Consider the following 22,561-nt stretch of genomic DNA (forward strand, 5'->3'; position numbering starts at 1 on the left):
CTGAATCCGGTGGTATCGTTGACACTTGAGTTGATATGTAGTGTTATTTCTGAAAGACATTGATCCCAAGTGTTTTGAACATTCTCGGTAGGATTCTGCTGTGGAAGGGTGCGAGGATTACCGAAGCGGGCCCAGATCCTTTCACGAAACGCCTTCTCCAAAGCTGCCGAAGTAGCCTTACGAAGTGGTACCATCTCGACTCATTTACTATACAAATCCAGGAAAACTAGTAACATCGTATTACCTTGCTTAGAACGTGGCAAAGACCCCATAAAATCAGTACACACGGTTTCGAAAGACTCTGTGACTTGACGTTGAGCATCTTGTCAGTCGGTCTCGTTTGCGCCAGTTTGAACTGCAAGCAGGAAAGGCAGCATCTAACGTAACAGGCCACGTCTCGGAAGAGGCCAGGCCAGAAGTATCTTTGGGTCACTCGCAAAGTAGTTTTCCTGCGTGCCAAGTGGCCAGACGACACCGCATTGTGACATTCCTTGGGTACTTGATCTCGAAGTTCTTGGGGAACGTAAAATTTCCAAATTTTGTGTTTGTGCAAACTTATATATATATGGTTTATTAATAGATAATGGTACAGTAGAATTCTGGGATGTGTAGTTATAGTAGTAGTAGAAGTAGAAGTCCAGTAGTAGTAATTCCTCGTATCTATAGTAGTAGTAATCCCTCGTAGCTATCGTAGTAGTCTCGTAGTAGAAATTCCTCGTAGTTGTAGTAGTAGTTGCAGTAGTAGAAATCCCTCGTAGTTGTAGTAGTAGTTGCAGTAGTAGAAATCCCTCGTAGTTGTAGCAGTAGTCCCTCGTAGTTGTAGCAGTAGTCCCTCGTAGTTGTAGCAGGGAAGTCCGATGTTGTTCCGAAGCAATTAGTAGAACTACTGAGGAGTACAGCTGTTAACAGACCTTTTAACAGTGCGACGATAACAGCTTCTTAGAGATGGTCACATACATAACACCCCTTAACACCTAGATGGGTTAAAGAATTCCGGGGGTTGTCTTTTCCGACTCGATCTGCGAGGAGTCACTGGAGCTGGGGACAATGGTGCCGGTTCAGACAATTCAGGACAGTCGGGTATATCATCAGATATCGAGACTGCATCTTCAGCAGGTAGTTCGATTGATTCCGTGTCTTGAGTACATTCGACAGGAGGAACCCGATGGCGAAGTTGGTCGAAATGACGTTTAATAATCATGTAAACGAACGTTGTATGAAATGGGGCCTGTCTGGTCCACAATTTCGCCTTCTATCCAATTTGGACCGGGGGCGTAGTTACGGACCCAAACCGGAGCACCAATAGAAAACTGCTTATCATTTGTTAGGTCGCAGACCTTTCCGTATGTTATTTCCTTGGGTTGAATTTTGTCGAAATATGACTTAAGCTCTCGATTACATAGTAGTTCTGCAGGGGTACGATTTGTCGTGGAGTGAGGGGTAGTATGTTGGCTAAACAGATACCGCGCCAGTGCGAGATCTATGTTAAGATTTCTGTCAAACTTTTTCAGGTAATTCTTGGTAGTTTGTACCATGCGCTCGGCTTGCCCATTTGTGGCAGGATGAAATGGAGCCGACCGAATGTGTCGAATCACGTTGTTTTTCATAAAGATCCTGAATTCTTCAGACGTGAATGCAGTGCCATTATCTGACACTATTTCGTCCGGTAATCCGTGCGTTGCAAACAGCTGTCTCAAGAATTTTATAGCAGCAGCAGATGATGTAGATTTTACAACAGAGACTTCTAGCCATTTCGAAAATGAATCCACGACTAGTAAGAAGGTATTCCCATTAAAGGGGCCAGCGAAATCTATATGAGGCTGTTCGTTTCGGTTTTGCTGACAGAGATTGCAACGTTTCACAAGTAGCTCTATTTCAGCATCAATATTAGGCCACCAAATGTAGCTTCGAGCCATGGCTTTCATTTTTACAATCCCCGGGTGTGAAGCATGCAACGCTTGAAGTAAGGCCGGTCTAGATGGTTCGGGAATCACAGCCCGGTTGCCCCATACAAGAATTCCTTTGTTTGCTGAAAGCTCATGTCGGCGAGAAAAATACGAGTAGAGCTGATCTGAACGATCAACTTTTCCATTGGGCCATCCCCTTAACACCCAGTTCAGAACCTTTGATAAATGCGCGTCCTTCTTAGTCTGTAATGGTAGAGATTGGGCGCTGACAAGTGGTGTTCCGGCCCATTCAATCATTAACACTTATTCTGTAGTGTTGCCTTCGCCTTGTTGTGGTAATGGGCATCGGCTTAAGAAGTCGGCGTTGCCCATTTTTGATCCAGGTCTGTGAATTAGTGTAAAGTCATAGGCATTCAAGAATATTGCACTTCGAAGCATCTGTGTGGAAATTACATTTGGAGTTGCCTTGGCCGTTGTAAATATTCCGAGCAATGGGCGATGATCTGTGACGAGAGTAAACGAACGGCCATATAGATAATTGTGAAATTTTTTAACGCCTGCTATAAGCCCAACGGCTTCTCTGTCGATTTGCGAGTAGTTTCTTTCTGTCTTGGAGAGAGTTCTAGAATAGAAGGCAATAGGCTTCTCTGATCCATCCTGAAGTTTGTGGCTCAGCACCGCTCCAATTCCGTACGGAGATGCATCGCAGGTTAACGATACTGGCAATTTGCTATCTAAATGCATTAGCACATTTTGTGAAGTTACAAGATTTTTTAGATTCATGAAGGCATCTTGATGTTTATGGGCCCACACCCATGGCGCATTTTTATCCAGTAGTCGGTGAAGCGGTTCAGCAACGGTTGCCTTATGTGGCAGGAATGCGTGGTAAAAATTGATGAGTCCCAAGAATGCTTGTAATTGTTTCTTATCTTTTGGAGCCGGAGCGCACTTGATAGCTTCGACCTTACTGGCACACGGTCTTATACCCAGTGCATCGATTTTAAAACCTAAAAATTCTACTGATGGAACTCCAAATTGACACTTGTCTCTGCGTAGGCGTAGTCCGGCCTTATCAAATCTTGAAAGCACCTCATTAAGACGCACCGCTAGCTCTTCCTCTGATTTTCCCATAACAATTATGTCATCGAAGTAGGGTAAAACACCAGAAACGTTCTGCAATATATGTACGTTCGATGCAGCTCTGAAATATGCCCGTGGCTGAAGAAATTCCAAATTGTAGTCTGGTTACTTTGAAATAACCTTTGTGTGTACATATAGTTTGCATCAACGCAGACTGCTCATCTACCACTAGTTGTTGGTACGCCTGAGCCAAGTCGATTTTCGCAAATATGGATCCTCCTTCAACTGATGCTAATAATGAATTCATTGGAGGAATTTGATGGCCGTGTTGCTTAATCACTTTATTAATTGTAGACTTGTAGTCGCCACATATGCGAATAGTACCATCCTTTTTAATTACTGGCACTGTAGGAGTCGCCCAGTCGGAGTATTCAATGGGTACTAGGATTCCTTGGGAACACAGACGGTCTATTTCTTCTTCATATAATTCTTGAATTGCAAATGGAATGCGTCTTGCTGGCAGTCGGACTGGTGTTGCATCAGTATTAATTTGAAATGACACAGGTGGCCCCCGAAAACGGCCTAATTCAGACGAAAACAGATCCTTATACTTCGCCAGAGTTGCCTCGATGCTAAGTTTAGCGTTAATGGCATGTATTCCTTCTATGCTGATGCCTAAGGGCATAAACCAGTTGCGTCCAAGTAAATTCGATCCACCGCTTGATGTAACAACCAGTGGAAGATTCGGAATGTATTTATTATCGTACTGGACAGATGTATTCACGATGCCAATAACTGGAATTCGGTTTTTCTGGTAATCCGTAAACTCTAGAGAACAATCTTGGATATTCGGTCTATCCGTTGGCCAGATATAACGAAACATAGCTTCGTCTATCATAGTGATCGCAGACCCCGAATCCACTTCGAATTGGCATTTTCGTTTATTTATAATTATTGTAACGATTTCCTTTGGGCAAATCAACGGTAGAATGCTGTGGACACTGTATTCTTCACTCGGCTTTTGCTTGTGTGGATCTCGGTAGGAGGCATGGCCACTCGATGTGTTGAATGCTTTACGACCCGGGTCTCTTACAGCCCGGCAGACTCGTTGAAGATGGCCTGCTCGGTGACAGGCATGGCACACAGTGTTCCGATGTGGGCATAGTTTCCGCAAGTGAGCACCCAGTCGACAGCGAGAGTCCTAAGTGCAGCCATGTAGTTCGCAACCGATTCATCAATTAGTTGGTCTCGCTTGTGAAATTGGTAGTAGGCCGAAATTTCCGATTGACATGGAGACAAATGTTGGTTGAGTATTTCATATATTTCCGATAAACTCAAATCACTCACCTGAGTAGGGGATGCCAATGACGTTAGAAGCTCGAACAGAGGAGCGCCAGCCAGCGTAAGTAATGCAGCCTTCTTCCGTGCTTCTTCCGAAACGTCATTGGCCAGAAGATACAGCTCAAAACGCTGCTTGTAAGTTGTCCATTTGTTTGGGTGATTTAAGTCAAATGGTTCTAACTGACCCACTCCTGACATTATCACTGATTTATTTGTTGTTTTGCGTTCTGTAGCAATATTCACTTTGGCGGGCTTTTCCTCATGTGATTCCAAATCAGACATTAGTAGTTGAATTCGATCGTATGTGTGTGTGTGAGCATCAATTCAAATTGCAGTAGTCGTAGCGCGTCTGTCTGCGAATGCGCGCGGAAAAGTACCGTTTCTTTATTCCAATAAACTTGGCGCCAGCACGCATGCGGTTTTTGGTGTCTCTTTGTTCGCTTTCGCTTGGTCGATTGTAACTGTACACGATATATATATAGTTTGACGAATTATCCCATCCTCGTCGCCAATTTTGTGTTTTTGCAAACTTATATATATATGGTTTATTAATAGATAATGGTACAGTAGAATTCTGGGATGTGTAGTTATAGTAGTAGTAGAAGTAGAAGTCCAGTAGTAGTAATTCCTCGTATCTATAGTAGTAGTAATCCCTCGTAGCTATCGTAGTAGTCTCGTAGTAGAAATCCCTCGTAGTTGTAGTAGTAGTTGCAGTAGTAGAAATCCCTCGTAGTTGTAGTAGTAGTTGCAGTAGTAGAAATCCCTCGTAGTTGTAGCAGTAGTCCCTCGTAGTTGTAGCAGTAGTCCCTCGTAGTTGTAGCAGGGAAGTCCGATGTTGTTCCGAAGCAATTAGTAGAACGACTGAGGAGTACAGCTGTTAACAGACCTTTTAACAGTGCGACGATAACAGCTTCTTAAAATTTCCATCTGGGTGTGGGTCTCGTATGTGATAAATCTGTTCTAAAACCGTTCTCTAGTAAAAAATATGTAAAATCCGCAGGGCGTTCCATGACCTGCTGCCGCATCTTTAGCCACCATTTACATTCCTGTTCTGCTTATTGCGCCAAATGTAGCACATCCAAAGGTTGTCGCCATAAGAAATCGGCAATCACGTTCAGTTTACCTCGTCTCTAATGTACCTCGAACTCGTATTGTTGCAATTCTAGCGCCCGTCTGGCCACACGCCCCGTGAGATTTTCTATCAAGTTTAACCACTTCAGAGCCGAATGGTCAGTGATTACATCGAAACGATAGCCTTCCAAATAGTAACGATATTTCCTGATTGCCCAGACTATTGCTAGGCATTCTCTCTTAATAGTCGAGTAATTTTCCTCCGCCTTCAAGAGGCGTCGACTAGCGTAGGCAATGACTGTTTCTGCACTGTTGATACTCTGAGTGAGCATTGCACCGAGGCCAAAGTCGCTGGCATCAGTCTGTAAGCAGAACCTTACAGCCAAATCTGGATAAGCTAAGACAGGGGCGGTGGTGAGGTGGGTCTTGAGTGCATAGATCGCCTGTTGTTGTTCTGGGTTCCAAAACCATCTCATCATCTTTTTTAACAGACTCGTGAGAGGTTGCACCGTGTCGGAGAAGTTGGGTACAAACCGACGATACCAAGAAGCGATACCGAGACATCGACGTAACTACATTTGTCTCGGTTGATCCTTAAATTGGTCGTAGACGTCGAAATACTTCTAACAGATAATATCGTCTAGATAAACGAAGGCATGTGGTTCCATTCCGGGTCCAATTACGCTATCTAAAGCTCTCTGGAAAGTGGCAGATACCGAGTGTAAGCCGAGGGGCATGGAATAAACCGCGTCCAGGCACTGTGAAAGCTGTACACTCTCTACTTTTGACTTCTCGGGGCATTTGCCAATACCCACTCTTTAAATCTAGAGTGGAGATGTATTTCGAGTCCCTCAATTTCTCTAGAATATGGTGTATATGAGGCAAGGGATATGCGTTGCGTACGGACTAAGCGTTCAGTTGTCGAAAGTCTATACACATACGAGTGTCGCGAGTTTTCTTAGCTACCAATACGATGGGTGCACTATGGGGACTCTTGGATGGTTCGATACGGTCCTTTCTCAGTAGTGCGTTTACTGTTTCATTGATGATCTGTTGTTGCGCCGAATTACGAGGATAATATCTGTGCTTCATGTGTCGAACGTTCTTTAAGACAATGACATGTTGTGCTATTTGGGTAACACCGTTGAGTCCATCGAATTGAGCGATTTCCGCCTCAAAGATAGCTTGACGTTCTGTCTCAAGTGTCTCCTGCCCCATGCTGGGTGATTGTTCTGACTTTAAGTCCTCATCACGGATTTCAGCTTCTACTGAAGCTAATCGAGCGTCCATATCGGTTACCGGTTCCTTTTTGCTGCCGGGCTGGCGGAATGGGTTTTTAAGGACAGCGTCAGGGGCCGGAGGTGGCAAGACTGAGCCCTCCTGACCTACTGGTTTGTTGCTATGCTGAGAGTCAGAAGTATCCTTGGGCGTAGCGGTCGTTTCTGTAGGAGACAGTCGATTTGGCTTGACGGGACTGTTGGACTTATCAAAGGGGGCAAATGTAACTCCAAGGATGAGAGGGTCCATAATCGATGGCAAGGCTAACAATGTCATATGTATGGTCTGTGCCCCGAGACCGATGCTTGCCCTGAGAGAACTAGTAATCGCTGCCCGAGTATTATCGGCAAGAACAGTGATCAATGTGAATTAGTTCAAAGGGTCGATTCCCTTTAGGAATACTGTGCAATATTCCTTCCTCTTCTCCCGACTTTGGCGAATACGCAACAAACTTTAAGCAATTGCTAATGTGTTTCACAACTTTCTCATTTATGCTAGGAAACCAATACGCTTTTGAAATGGCATCCATTACTTTATCTCTGCCGATATGACCTAGTTCGTTATGATACTGGAAAAGGATTGACTCTTCCATTTCACTCGGTACACAAAACAACAACCATTCGTCATTGGTTTTCTTTTAAATTATTCCGTTTCTCATTTCAAATAACTTATCCTCAGCAAATTCCAAATTTCCTTTCACTTCTCGCACAAAAAGATTGTCTTTAAAACTATTTGTATCTACAACAAGTATGTTCGTACATCTACTAAGCGCATTTACATGTTACATCTGTTTGCATGCCCTGTGCACTACTTCATAATCATAATTCTGTAGCTCAAGAGCCCATCTCGCAGTTCTTGGGTTTAATTCAATTCGATTTAGAGTGAGAGTCAGCGAATTACAATCTGTGAGTATTTTAAAATATCTTCCCTGTAAATACGCTCTGAACCTGCGGACTGCATATGCTATTGTCAAGGTCTCTAATTCGAAACTGTGGTTCTTCGATTTAAATCGAATTTTACATCAGACGTCCGTTTTGAGAAGTAGACAACAGGGTGCAGTTTTTCGTCTTCTTTTCTTTGTATTAACATTGCCGCAAAGCCTAACGCGCTCGCATCACAATGTAGCTCTTCTTCGTCCTTGTGGTTATATATTGCCAACACCGGCGATTCTTTTAATTTATCTTTGAGCAACGAAAATTCTTACTGTGTGAACATTTGTTGGTATGGGAAAGTTCTTTACCGCATCTACGCCTTTGCATCGGCTCTAATGCCCTCTTCACACTTATCCATACCCAATTCCATCTTGTTTCTGATTATCCTTCTAAAAACTTCTTCCCGTATATTCAGGTGCTCTTCGGCAGTTCTACTAGCTACCATGATATCGTCTTGATACACTATTACTTTACTATCTCCAATCATATCTGTAAAAATTTTGCTCACAAGTCTTTGAAACACTGATGATGAGTTTTTCAGACCCATTGGCATCTTGAAGAACTCAAACTGGCCTAACGGAGTGAAGAAAGATGTATTTTTAACTGAGTTTTCCTCCATGAACACGTGAAAATAGCCATCTTTTAGATCCAATTTAGAAAAAAAACGTTTGTCGCCAAGCTTGTCTAATAAGTCGTCTATCAGAGGTATAGGGTAGCTATCTATCACCAAAACTTTGTTCAATCTCCTAAAGTCAATGCACAACCTTAACTCGCCAGCTTTCTTAGGCACCAACACAACGGGTGATGCATACTCCGACTCACTAGGGCGAATGATCTTCTTCTCCAAGTACACGCTTAACGTCGCCTGCAATTTCCCTTTCTCAGAATATGGCAATCTTCTAGGCGCACAACTGAATGCCTTCGACCCCTCCAAGTTGAGCTTCATCTCACATTTTACATCAGGCAATTCAGGCCTTTGTTTACCAAATATGAATTCTCAAACAATTGCTCAAACTTTTTCCGGATTTTAAAATCTAATCTTTCACCCATTTTGCAATCAACTCCAGTGTTGAAACACTCGATATTTAATAATTCAAATTCTATTTCGCTTAGAGATTGGTCATCAGTAGTTTCTTTTCTTTCTTCACATTTTCTATCAGATCTAACTTTTTCATTGACCAACTCAATAACAGCTTCATTCCTACTTTTCATAACCATTTTGCTTCTATCTCTATTCTCTGTTTCACTAACAATCTTGCTATCACTTTCATTCACCATTTCGCTAACAATTTCGCTATCATTCCCCTCAATTATTTTTCTAGCAATTTCCTCGTCCTCACCTTCGGCGTTACATTCTTTGGTGACTATTCTATTCTTACAATTTTTCTCCTTAACTATTTCATCAACTATTTTCTCAACATTTACATTTCAATCTATTTGCAAATCTGTATGGCATATCTGCAATGACAAGGACTCAAATTAAGACCCCTCTCCAAGTTAACTTTCGCCTTCTCTCCTTTTAAGTGTAACCATTTTCAAGGCATTTAAGTCTATCTCTTCACAAAATTACTTCATGGCTCATAGACTCATTATCATTGACTATTGAATTGTTGAAAACAAAACACTTTACTTTTCCATATGACAAAAGTGGACTCTTATTTAATCCGTTATATTTGTGATTAAGTGAAATTAAATGTATCTTTTCTGGTAAACAAGAGATTTTAATAAGTGAAACATCACTACCTGAGTCTATGAAGCATGCTGTAATTAAGTAAGGATTAGTTGGTGTTTAAAATATATCTATATATATCTAAATATATCTATCTTACGTCGTCGCATCCTTTAGCTTTATTATTCTTTATTAAGTGGACACTTAGCCACCCAATGATCGAAGGCACCGCATCCGAAGCAGGACCCTGGCACTTTGTCGGGTTTCTTACAGTTCTTGCTCATGTGGCCCATTGAGTTGCGGTTGTAGCAACGGAAATCTTCTTTGGAACATCTGCCCGTAGCGGCCACCATTGTAGTTTCTCTTGCTGCTCGCTGTACCGGTAGCTGAATGCATGAAAATGCACGGCGTAATTCTGCAATGCACTTGAATCCTTGAATCTGCGCTTGAATTCGGAGTCCCTCCACAGGAATCCCTTCAATGGCTTTGTCTACTCGCTCCTCTTCGCTGATGCAGATAACATCTGACAGCCTGGCCTTCTCATCGATGTAACTGACGAAACTCTCATTGGCGCTCCCAATTCGAGACTCGAATAGGCGCCTGGCATCTTCTAGAGACGCAGTTTTCCCTAACGACTCGACAAGCTGCTCACAGATGTTGTCCACGGGTTCCAAAATGCGCGTACCATTGGCATGAGCCCGTCCCTTAAGCTTGGAGACTAGAAGCATGTGCATTTGACCCATTTATTTCCACACGAGTTCCCATTGAAATCCAACAACGCTTCCTTTGCTAATTGGACTATTGCAGCTGACGAAAAACAACTTTCCAACATTTCCTCCGAGCGTTGGTTTGTCAACACTGGTTCACGACGCTGGTTTTGCGCGCCAATTGCTTCTTGTTCAACGCTGGTTTTGCGGGCTAATTAGTTCTGCTGCCATCTTCTTTTCGCTGCCGCTGTCGTTCGCGCAACAGTCGTTGCTCGTCGGCACTGAATTGTGCGTTTCGTTTTGTGTCTGGCAATTGTCGAACATTGTGGTTGCAGTAAATCACACAATATTTTCAGCAAGACATCAGTGTTGTTGTCTCCCTCTTTCGCATTTGTAGTCTCTGACAGTTGACAGTTACTTTCGTCTTCTTTGCTTTCATCGACAGTCTCAGTTCCAATAGATATGGAACAAGCTCCTCGTCGATCCACTGGAACATCGTTTAAGCGCGCCACAAGCTCGGCCTATGACCCTGTTATAGGCTAGTCCAACAGCTCCAGCCACTTCTTCAAAGTTGGCAAATTGTGAGCCTCAATGTTGTGGGCGGTAGATGAATTGACCGATGTCAGAGTGTTTAGGAGCTTCGGGTTTTATTTGCTTTAGATTAATTGTAGTTTATTTTATTTCGTAATGCACTTATTTATTGTAGTTATTGTTTATTATAGTTATTATTTATCGTAGTTGTCCTTAATGTTCTCTCGATATCTGTCTCACACTCCTCAACGCTCAGCAACGACTGACTCACACGACCGACGCGCTGAACTTCCCTCTCTCTCAGAGAGTCAATTAAAATACCGGGATCGAAAAGTAGCAAGAGAGCAAGTGTGACCGTCTCTCCTGCTACAAAGGGGATCTTATGTAATGGCCTCACCTGATAATCTTTATTCCACTAACGGATGTCTTTGTTGCTGCGGTTGCTTTTATTCTCCTTGAACTTTTCACTTTGATGGTAACTTGCGAAGTCTCTCTAATTCTATCTCTCTGCTGAAAACCACCCTTGCTCTGCCTACTTATATCCTAACGGTGAAAACATACGATGCGTCTTGCGCTTTGGCACGCGTCACGATCTCCGTCCCTCTCTTTTGCTTTCCAGTCCTTTGCTTTTCCATTTGGCGTCGGCATACGGAGAGATTGCCCTCTCCGCGACGCATTTACGGCGCCGCCACACCAAGTCGGTAGCCAGAAGGAGAGGGGCGTAGTTCATGAGCATCGTCTGTCAAAAGAACTGCAGTTAATTTTATATTTTTATATGCCCTCAATAAGCGTAACGAAGATGATGCCCTGAATGGGCGTAGTTTAACTTAGATATATATATATATCAGAAGGGGAACGGTAATGAGGTGTCAGACGCTGACAAGTATTGTGAATCGTCACACGGTGTCCTTACTTAGCGCGGATAAAGTGGGCAGTGTTGGATCCTAAAAAATCGGTGGTCCGCCCACACCAAGAAGCAATGGTTCCGCGGTGAGCTCAGGCGGCCGATGCTGCGGGGTTGTTGGGTGATACCGATGTTGGAAGTGCGTGTCGATGGCCGAAATCGGGCCAAAGAGGGATCTAGGGGCATCTCCTCGTAGTTGGGGCCTGAATCGGTCTATTTCTGGTTGGTGACTTTCGGGGGGAACACCTGGTGAGGAAGTTTCTTTCTGCGTAGATCCTTGGTAGGATAGGCGGAAATGTGACTACCGACAAGATAACTGACCACTCCGTTCGTGTCGTGCCCAGCGATAAGATAACATCGAAAAAAAAGTGCTTAAATCCGGAAGGATAACAACTTTAAAAAGCCCATCACCAGGACTACTTGTCAATACCAGAATTCACCGCTAAGGTGAACTAAGCTTCAAGGATATCTCAGCACCCAAGGAGATTAATGCATCAGGAAATTCGGCAGCAAGTACAATTACCTTTCTCTTTTTCTTTGGTCGACATCGAGGGAGTTTTTCTCGCTTCTCCAATAACCATATTCTACATTCACGGATTATCCCCATTCCAATCAACAAACGGGATCTAATTCTATCACCAGGCAATATCTTTCTTATGTATTTGAACCATCGAAAATATTTTTACGAAGTAGTAAACCTAAAGAAATCCCTCAAGGATCCCTATCTTAACATATATAACATAACATATATATCTATATTTTCTCATCCTTTATCATGCAGAATCTATTATAAATCAAAAAACAATTATAAAACATATATACACATATTGGATAACTCACACATCCAAATTTCATAGTCTATCGGTTCACCAAAGCAAACTTTACCCAGTGTCACTTAGCCTACTGGGCCAACTTGGAAGTCCTTTAGCTGATTAAGAATGTCACTCACATCACCTCCCAGAGTCATTATACCAGTATACCAGCAATGCCATTCATGCCATGACTTTGTGCGTGTTACTTTTTCTTTCATTTGTTGCTCTCATTTCACTGTACGCATCATTTGAAAACTTTTTTTTTTAAGGCGCGACTGTACTTGCAAATCAGTGTAAATGAGGGAACGACAAATAAAAAACGGTTGAATCGGAGCTATGTGTACGTGTACTAAGAGTGAGAGGGAGATGGCAAGAGAATACTCATAGCTCGCACACACACGCCACGAATCAAACGGTGAACTGTCTACTCTCACTCTTACTGGCTGCTTCATGTGTCCCTGTCCCTTTCACACATGTAACTGTAGTGTGCAAAAGTAAAACTAAATCAAAAAATAATGCGTGACAACGGCGACGTATATGCGACCTTTTAAATACCCTAACCGCGAATATATACTTACATATATAAATGTTTACTCCTGTGTGGACTCCAAAATATATGTATATATAAATAAATATATATACATATATATATTTTAATTTTTCCTCATAACACTCATCAAGGTCCCTGCACGGACGCCATCTGTAAGGAAGCTCTGGCTGGGGTATAATTCTCAGTCTCCAGAGTCCCGTCTACAGAAAATTTATTTGATCTGAAGACCTTGAAAAGTATTATGGGATGAAATGGAGGCCACCTAAAAGGAGAAAAAGTTAAGGGAGAAGGTATGAGGAGAGGGATACGAGAAGGGAAACGTATCTTTGTTGCTGCGGTTGCTTTTATTCTCCTTGAACTTTTCACTTTGATGGTCACTTGCGAAGTGAAGTCTCTCTAGATCTATCTCTCTGTTCAAACCCACCCTTGCTCTGCCTAATTATATCCTAACGGTAAAAACATACGATGCGTCTTGCGCTTTGGCACGCTTCAGGATCTCCGTCCCGCTCTTTCACTTTCGATTTTTTCATGCAACGTAGCGTCCGCTGTCGAGAGGTTGCCCTCTCCGCGACGCGTCGACGCTGCAGCCACACCAAGACGGTAGTTAGAATGATAGAGACGTTGATCGTGAACATTGGCTGTCAGAAATAAAAGAACTACAGTTAAATTTTGGATTAGAATAGTTAAATGTGCCCTCCATGGGAGTAGCGAATGAAAAAAAAGGGTAATAACAAAAAGGCCCTACATGGGCGTAGTTTAACTTAAAGACTTATGTGAGTTGTCACAACCTTTAAGGGCTCATTCGCCGCTTTAAAGACATGAATCTCCTGATGACTATGTACATCCCGAGATTCTCCAAGGGATGAAGCCTCTTCAGCAAGTGGAAGTTTTACAATTAGTCGATTGTCAGCTGCCAGTTATCGAGAAAGAATTTTTCACAATACTATTCTTCCGAACGCCTGTACCTTTTTATCGATCGTGACTTGCTCTTCATATGGAGCTTGCCTCTCTAGTTTTATTTGTGCAAATGGTTCTTCCAATCCTCCACTGTATTAGTTACAATCAATTCAAAATGCTCAATGAAAGATGTTAGTATTTCTTGATTTAATTTAATGTTTATTTATTCATATCTAAATAGGCACTAGCACATAAACAAGTGACTAAGAGTTGTCGCAAACAACACATAAATTGGGTGGACTTCGGAGCCAGAGTACAATAGTAGAGATGGGTTCCAAAGACACAGCGATGCACACCCGATGTAACTACAATTGGTATCTGATCTTACTACTTACCAGTGCATAAGTAGTTTGTTCATTAAGTCGGTCCTTAAACTGTTGGAAGGACATCATCCTAAAAATTAGCAACCAACCCACACAGCTGTACCATAAACCGTAAAATATTTAACACAGAGTTTGGTAAATTTCGAGTGTGATGTTCTTTTTAAGGTTCATTCATTATATATTGCAAAACATGACGAGTAACACCATGTTAATGGAAAACCCGGTTTCGGTAAATACAGCAGTTTTAATAATTATTATATTCCCTTTAGCAAACTTACCGATAAATGCAAAATAAAGTTTTGGCGACCACCAAGTGTAAATTTATAAGTAAGTTAATTTGGTAGTAAAACATTTTTTTAGTAGCTTTAGAATGTTTAAAACTTAACTACTTACTTGTCAATATCTGGAGATCTTTGTAATCGCAGAATGATTTCAATAAGTAGATTATAATTAGATTGATCAGTTAAGAGTTTAATTAAAATGTCGACACATTTAACAAGGTAACTGGAAAAGTTGCCTGGTCTATCTATTTCTGAAGATGGGATTCTCCAAATTCCGTTAAATATGTTGTTTGCTTTTCTATCGTAGAAAAGTCCATTGATTATATTTCCGATCCCTGTTTGGTATTGATTAAGAAGTAATCTTTCTGAAACATTTTCATTTTTCACTCCGTCAGGCCCATTTATGTAAAATGATGCAAGGCGATATATAGACTTATAATGTTCTGGAAATCGTGTTACACATTCTTCTAAATTAATAATTGCCTTCTCATATATTTTTTCAACTTCTGACTCCGAATAGTACGAATTCGCTTCATCAGTATTAGAAGTTTCAGATTCGGTGCCAAAGTTAGAAAACGAAGACGATGAATTTGTTGCAATAGTATTTTCAGAAGCCCGAGTTTCCTGCAATAGAAGATATAGAAAAAAAAAATGTAAACTAATATGCCGAAAAAACCTTTCCAAACGTGTTTTTTCATTACAAATGAAATTTTTTCATTGTTTAAATCGCCTATAGAACGTTGTTAAATGTTTTAATTCGATTCGGTTAATTTTAAATATTTGCTATTTGATGGCTGATTTTCTTCAAAATAATCATCAATATATATGAAAATTTTTGAATTTATTAATGTATCTAAACCTTTTATTGTTTTTAAATTCCTGTGCTCTTTTTCGTTAGCTCTCCATTTGCTTGGCATTGACACCCCATTGAGTTCCTTTCGTCAGCTAAAATTCAATATACCGTTGCACAGTGGTAGCACCCATAGGCCAAAAATAAAAAACAAAAGTTAAAATTATCCACATTATTTCAAAATACATCAAACTTTTTTAATTAGCTGTTATTATACCCTTGCAGAGGGTATTATAAAATTGGTCAGATGTTTGTAACGCACAGAAGGAGATCTTTCCGACCCCATAAAATGAATATATTCTTGATCAGCATGAGAAGCTGAGTCAATATAGTCATGTCCGTCGGTCCGTCTGTCCGTCCGTGCGTATGCGTTTTACTCCGCCATCTTAAGAACTATCGGGCTGAATTTTTTCTGTGCTTTTTATTATCTAGAGCAGATCAAGTATGAAAATGATCAGGATCAGACCACTATATCATATAGCTCTAGAAGAAACATTTTCATAAAAATTGGAGTATCCCCATGAAATTTACTTATGTGATAGAATTGGATAGTTACAGTCAATATAAATCGGTTCACTCGCTGCCGGCAGCGCTCCTTGCTGCCTACTCATACGTCATCAACAGAGCACATGCATACACACACAGACGCAACGCTACAAAAGCTGTATGTGCATGCGTGAGTAAAAAGTAAAAATGTTATTGCCATGGACTGCAAGGGTATATAAAGTTCGGCATAGCCGAAGTTAGCTTTTTTGATTTTTTTTTTTATATGTTTCTGCTGTACTCTTTAAGAATAAATGATAAATAAATGAGCAAAAAACTTTAATTCTCACTGCAGCGTGAGGATCTTGAAATTGAGGTTGTGAAACAAAAATTATAACAATATTAAAAAAAGTTGATTGCATAACGTTTATATGCATAACTCGGCTATTTTTTGTCCGATTGATCAAATTTTGTATTTTGCTGGATTTTAGTATCAAATTTAAGTGTGTCAAATTTAATTGCACAGTGTAAAAAACACTGGAGATAATCGAGTTTTTTCAAATTACGGGTGTGAAAGGGGGCGCTGCGAAATCTTTACACACTCATAATGTGCCCATTTACTAACCAAATATTCATACCAAATATGGTGTCTCTAGCTAGAATAGTTTTTGAGATAAACGCTTTTTTTAAATTGCAGGTGCGGAAAAAGGCGTGGCAAAAATTTTAAGTAAACTCGAACCATTTACATACTACACGAGTCTAGATACCAAATTTAGTGCCTCTAGCTTTTACAGTCTCCGAGATCTAGATGTTCATACGGACAGACGGACGGACGGAAGGACAATGCTATATCGACTCGGCTGTTGATCCTGATCAAGAATATATATACTTTATGGGGTCGGAGAAGCTTCCTTCTGCCTGTTATATACATTTTGGCGACTTTAATATACCATTTCACCCTATGGGTGTATGGTATAAAAACGAGCTAACTAGAAACCCAAATAGGGTTTTGCTATTCAATTCATGAACTTTCAGAAAAAAAGGTCCTGTTCGGTTTAATTACAGTAACCTTCAATTTGTTGTATAGTGTAACTGATGACATAGTGTACTGACTCCACTTACGATTTTTTGTATGTATATCAACATAGTTGCCTTTTATCTTAATATTCATTGTCGGCGTATAAACGTCAATAATTTTAAGCAAAAGCCTACTATTTAAGTGCCTTGGACAATGAAAAATCTTCGATTTTTAGCGATAACTTGAAACTTAACACGATCTTATAATTTTTTACTTTTGTATTCGATGCGTTAGGAATCAAAGATTGGTATAAGGTAAAATACTTTTTATAATAACATCCATAACACAGAAATATTTAGATTTTTCTTGAGATATCATTATTCGAGTAGAGGGTTATTAGAGAATAAATTAATACATAAGAATATTCGCTGGAGCGCAGACAGCGGGAAAATGAACGTAAAGCAGAAATGAAAGAATGTCCGTTACAATTCACAGATCGGATCATTCGAGAATAATAAGAAAGAGATAGACATACTGCGGTGGACACATACATACATACATATTTTAACAATATTTTTAAAAATTACGCGGCTTAGACAAAAGAAAAAAAACTATTTTTAGATACATACATATGTGCCTAATTAGGCAGCCAGGCTAAAAAAATTATAGATAAAAGCAGCGAGTAAGATGAAAAAAAAGTGTTCAAAGTAGCATGCAACGAAGTATTGCTGCTAGTAACTTTGGTACAAGTTCGAATCTTTGAAAACTGTTCAAAATGAATTTTTCCTTTATTCATATCAATCGAAATAGGCACTTCCGAGTAAAAAATACGCAAAAAATTTTTTATGTGGCTAACTTGTGAGAATTTCACACATATATGTTTTCTCTCTTTTAGAATAATATATTGTGTAATAGATACATCCTTGTTAAATCTACGAATAAAATCAACATTCTGTCTTAAAATGTGTATATGGTGGTTTAGAGCAGGGGGTGTAACTTTAGAAATTGGATAACTTTAAATGATTTGGTTTCTTTTATTTTTATACCCTTGCAGAGGGTATTATAAAATTGATCAGATGTTTGTAACGCACAGAAGGCGACGTTTCCGACCCCATAAAGTATATATATTCTTGATCAGCGTGAGAAGCTGAGTCGATATAGCCATGTCTGTCTGTCCATGTGTCCGCCCGTGTGTGCGTACGCATTTTACTCAGCCGTCTTAAGAGCTATCGGGCTGAAATTTTTTTTCGTGGGTTTTTATTACCCGGCAAAAATAAAGTATGAAAACCATAAGGATCGGACCACTATATAATAGAAGAACTAGAAGAAACATTTTCATAAAAATCGAGTATGCTATGAAATTTACATATATGAGAGTAAAATTGTTTTGTTTGTATATTGATGAATTGAGTTGCAAAAAACAAATTTTGAACATGTAAAATTATTATTACCAAGGACTGCAAGGGTATTCAAACTTCGGCATAGCCGATGTTAGCTTCTTTGATTTTTTACATTTGTTTTCATTTTTGAAATTTTTTAAATATTTTTATCATCACTATAAGCATCTTAAGCCCCTCCCTCCATACGAGCCCAACCACTGTGCATTGGGGTAATCATTTTCACTGATCCAATTCAGTCAGAAGTTGAGCTTTTTTTATGCATATTCGGCAAATTCTGCACCAATTATAGATTTTTTTGTAATTTTTATTTTTTAGGATAACAGCCAAACTCATTTCATGACTAATATGGCAATGTAAACAATCTACAATTAAATGCACTCTTCGTTTCTCTTTTGTAAGAGCGAGGTGGCCATAAAACTAGTTATGGCTTACGATTTTACATCGCACTACCTTCCACATTTAGACCATAGACTTCTGATAGGCAAATATTTAATCTGCCTAGTGAATGTGGTAATGCATTGACCCTTTTTGACCCTCGGGTTATAAGTAGCTCAAATATCATCCCAATAGTTCTTAAGGTGGCGGCATGAGGTTGATTTGCACCGACGGACGGACTGTCGGATGGACATCAGCTTGAAATGCGCTGGCAGACGTCAGGGGCTAGGACGATGCGGCATCAATGTCGGTGGCGATGATGTCGGTGGTAGTGATCTGCACGCATACAATCAGATATCTATTTACCTGAAACTTGGCGCGTTTATGTTTCATATTGACACCGACGAGCAGACCTATACGGATCCGTCTCCTCCTAGACCGTAAGAGCTACAACCTGAAATTTTGCACGGAGGCTTGTATATACTGCAGGGGTTGTATATCTCGGATCGGACCACTATATCATATAGCTCCCATACAAACCCCAAAGTCACGAACAGTGACTTTTCTCAATAACTTCGTTAATTTCTGTGCTATTATCGTGAAATTTGATCAAGATCGGGCGACTATATCATATAGCTGCCATAGGAACGATCGGTCGCAAACAGTGACTTTTGTAAATAACTTCATTACTTTTAACGCGATTGCTTTCAAATTAAACATTTACTAGTTTAATATATCTGTTAAGGACTGTGCCGAATTTGATAAAGATCGGGTGACTATATCATATAGCTCCCATAGGAACGATCGGTGGAAAACAGTGACTTGTAAATAACTTCGTTACTTTTAACGCGATTGCTTTCAAATTAAACATTTCTTAATTTAATATATCTGTTCATGACTGTGCCGAATTTGATAAAGATCGGGTGACTATATCACATATCTCCCATAAGAACGATCGGTGGAAAACAGTGACTTGTAAATAACTTCGTTACTTTTAACGCGATTGCTTTCAAATTAAACATTTCTTAATTTAATATATCTGTTCATGACTGTGCCGAATTTGATAAAGATCGGGTGACTATATCATATAGCTCCCATAGGAACGATCGGTGGAAAACAGTGACTTTGATCAATATCTTCGTTATTTCCTATGATTGTAGGCCATTCATTCGCAAACATGACCCTTTTTAGATAAAACGTTCTAACACATTGTTGGCTAATAGGTAAGGAAAGAGTTACCAAAAAAGTTGCAAGGGTATACAAACTTGGACGCGGTCGAAGTTAGCCCCGGCCCTCTGTTTTTTTTATTCATTAATTTTTTTATTTACAATTTACAATTTTCCATGGGAATATTTATATAAGAAAACATGATTATCAAATAAGCAACGTTATTTTCGGAACTAACCAGTGGGCCATTGCATCGAATGTACAAAATTCCCCACTTACCCTACCCTTGCCTCTCGCGTTCTATCTAAAATCGCAGCATGGCCTCCAGTTCGATTTATTTTTTAGCATAAGCGAGATCATCGGGAACGATACTTGGCCTTGTTTTCTTCCTATATTCTTATACTTGTTATCCTAATATCAAGTGAGTCCATCTTCCATTTGGTGATTCATCCCACTTTTTCTGCCATCTGTTGGTGCATCCGTGGATGGCATTCTGAATGGGCAGCAGACTTGTAGGGCACTCAGCCAGTATGTCCCTGCCAAACCTCTAATATAAGTGCGGCGGGGCGGCGTATAGCATTGCGGATTTTAGGTCCTACATAAGGAGCTGCCTTCTTCTGGAGTTCAGCATGATGCGTGAATTTGCCCTGCAAGTACCTGAAGCATTGGTCGTCGACAGATGTTCCCTGAAGCCTTAACCTGGTATCATTGATTATTCCATGGTATCACAGTGCGCGCTTAGACACAACCGTTTCATCGGTGTCGCAAAAAATATAGATTAATATGTATTTAAGCTATGTCACCGAAAAATGCCATTTCTGTTCTTGAATCTAGTATTTAAATCAACGTATAACTTTCACTCGTTGCAGAGGACGGACGTGTTTTTTTGCGCTTATCAACTTTTATTTTTTTCTCGCGATTAAATACTTTTCAGCATCCGAATTTTATTTTTATTTCGCGAATTCTTTTAATCGCTTTTGTGCTTTTGTTTAAATTAAAATGAAATCAAAACATATAACAATACTTGCATTAGCGGTGTTGTTGTATTGCTTATCTCTTTTGTTTTTGTGTCTTTACCGTTTTAACTAACTCTCCCGCTCTTGCGTACAAATTGTTGTTGCATGTGTTCAATTTGACGCACTCTCCCGCTCTTTCCTATTCTTTTTTGATTTGCGCTCTCGTCTTATGCCTACCCGCGACTCTGTGATACGTGTTTTTTGTTTTTGTGCATTCTTGCTCTTTAAATTCTTTAGTTGTGAAGGCATACTCTGCACATTAACCCTTGTGTCAGAACTGGTCAGTATATTCTTATACACAGATTTTTTACCTCTAGAATTTGTATTTTTTTTTTTTTGAAGTGAAAACTTCTTTAGAATCGTTGGGAGTGATTCAGACTCGATGAAACGAAAAAGCGACACTAAAAAGAGACACATATAGATCTTATAGTATTTAGCCTGCGAGAGAATGAGATGCAAATATATAAAAAGCATTATGACTAAATAGCGGCAATGCGAAAATGAGTTGCGTGCTTAACTACAGAACTCGACGGCAATTTACAAAGTGTCGACGTGGCTCTGTGTTTAGTGTGCTCGCTTGGCGATCGGGCGGTCGGGGCTCGACTCCCAGCTTGGTCGAAGTTTTTCATAATGCTTTTTATTCATAATGCTTTTTATATATTTTTTTGTGATACATCTTTATTTACTTTTTATTTATTTACTTTTTATTTACTTTTTATACCCTTGCAGAGGGTATTGTAAAATTGGTCAGATGTTCGTAACGCACAGAAGGAGGCGTTTACGACCCCATAAAGTATATAAATTCTTGATCAGCATGAGATGCTGAGTTGATATAGCCATGTCCGCAAAATTTTTTCTTCTAGAGCTATATGATATAGTGGTCCGATCCTAAGGATTTTCATACTTTATCTTACCCGGGTAATAAAAAAACCCAAAAAAAGATTTCATCTCGATAGCTCTTAAGACGGCTGAGTAAAACGCATACGCACAGACGGAAGGACAGATGGACATGGCTATATCAACTTAGCTTCTCAGGTCGTAAACGCCTCCTTCTGTGCGTTACGAACATCTGACCAATTTAACAATACCCTCTGCAAGGGTATAAAAAGTAAATAAAAAGGTATCACAAAATATATAATGAATGAATGCACAGCAACTAGAATCACTGTCTGTTCAGCTCTCTAAAGTGGGAGAAATATGTGCATGCGAAACCAGATTGAGCAATGGAAAAACAGTTTTAATTGTGGCAATTTATATTTCATCGAATTAATCAATAAATAGCATCACGAAATTCATTCATGAAAATTTATTAAAGTATACACCAGAAGTATCGCGGATACTTAGAAAAGATTACGATAAAGTTCCAATGATTTTAAGTGGCGATTTTAACGTAAATTTTGCATTGGTTCCTTTAATTGACTTTCTCAATACAACATTCAGTTTAAAAATGTGTAACAATCGCACTGAATCAACAACACGATCAAAAACAACAATTGACGCGGTATTTCAAAGATATGTTGACAACATCGAAACCAAAGCATTTGTATCATATTTTAGCTATCATAAGCCACTCGTATCATTTGTTGAAATTGAAAACATTGAGGATGAATAATAATAAAATGAAGAAAATAAAATATGACCTTTATAGCAATATTATAATGAACCTATAATTATCCCGCTCCTAATGCTGCTTTCGTCTCATTCTCTCTCAGTTTGTTTTACGGAAGGTTTCACTTCTATCGTGTCTAACCGTTAGACGCACATTTTTTTTTTTTGTGTTTCCTTTTGTAATTAAATTAAACTTTTTGATAAAATGGTTGTCTGCTCAAAAAATAATTGCGTAGTTGCCAATAATGCGGTTGACTCCCATGATTATATTCTTTGTTGGTTGTGTGACAAATCGGTTCAC

At 39.8% G+C, this 22,561-nt stretch overlaps 1 protein-coding gene across 1 annotated transcript in view; it reads right to left on the minus strand.

Moving 5' to 3' along the window:
- LOC137586136 (calcineurin-binding protein cabin-1-like) overlaps nucleotides 1–22,561 on the minus strand; it is a 1,431,569-nt gene that overhangs the window by 126,671 nt on the left and 1,282,337 nt on the right. The window contains exon 12 of the mRNA XM_068302145.1: nucleotides 14,456–14,967. Within this exon, the coding sequence (XP_068158246.1) occupies nucleotides 14,456–14,967 (512 nt within the window). The remainder of the gene's footprint in view (nucleotides 1–14,455; nucleotides 14,968–22,561) is intronic.

This window comes from Drosophila tropicalis, unplaced genomic scaffold (assembly GCF_018151085.1).
Source record: "Drosophila tropicalis isolate 14030-0801.00 unplaced genomic scaffold, ASM1815108v1 contig_905, whole genome shotgun sequence".
Lineage (NCBI taxonomy): Eukaryota > Metazoa > Arthropoda > Insecta > Diptera > Drosophilidae > Drosophila > Drosophila tropicalis.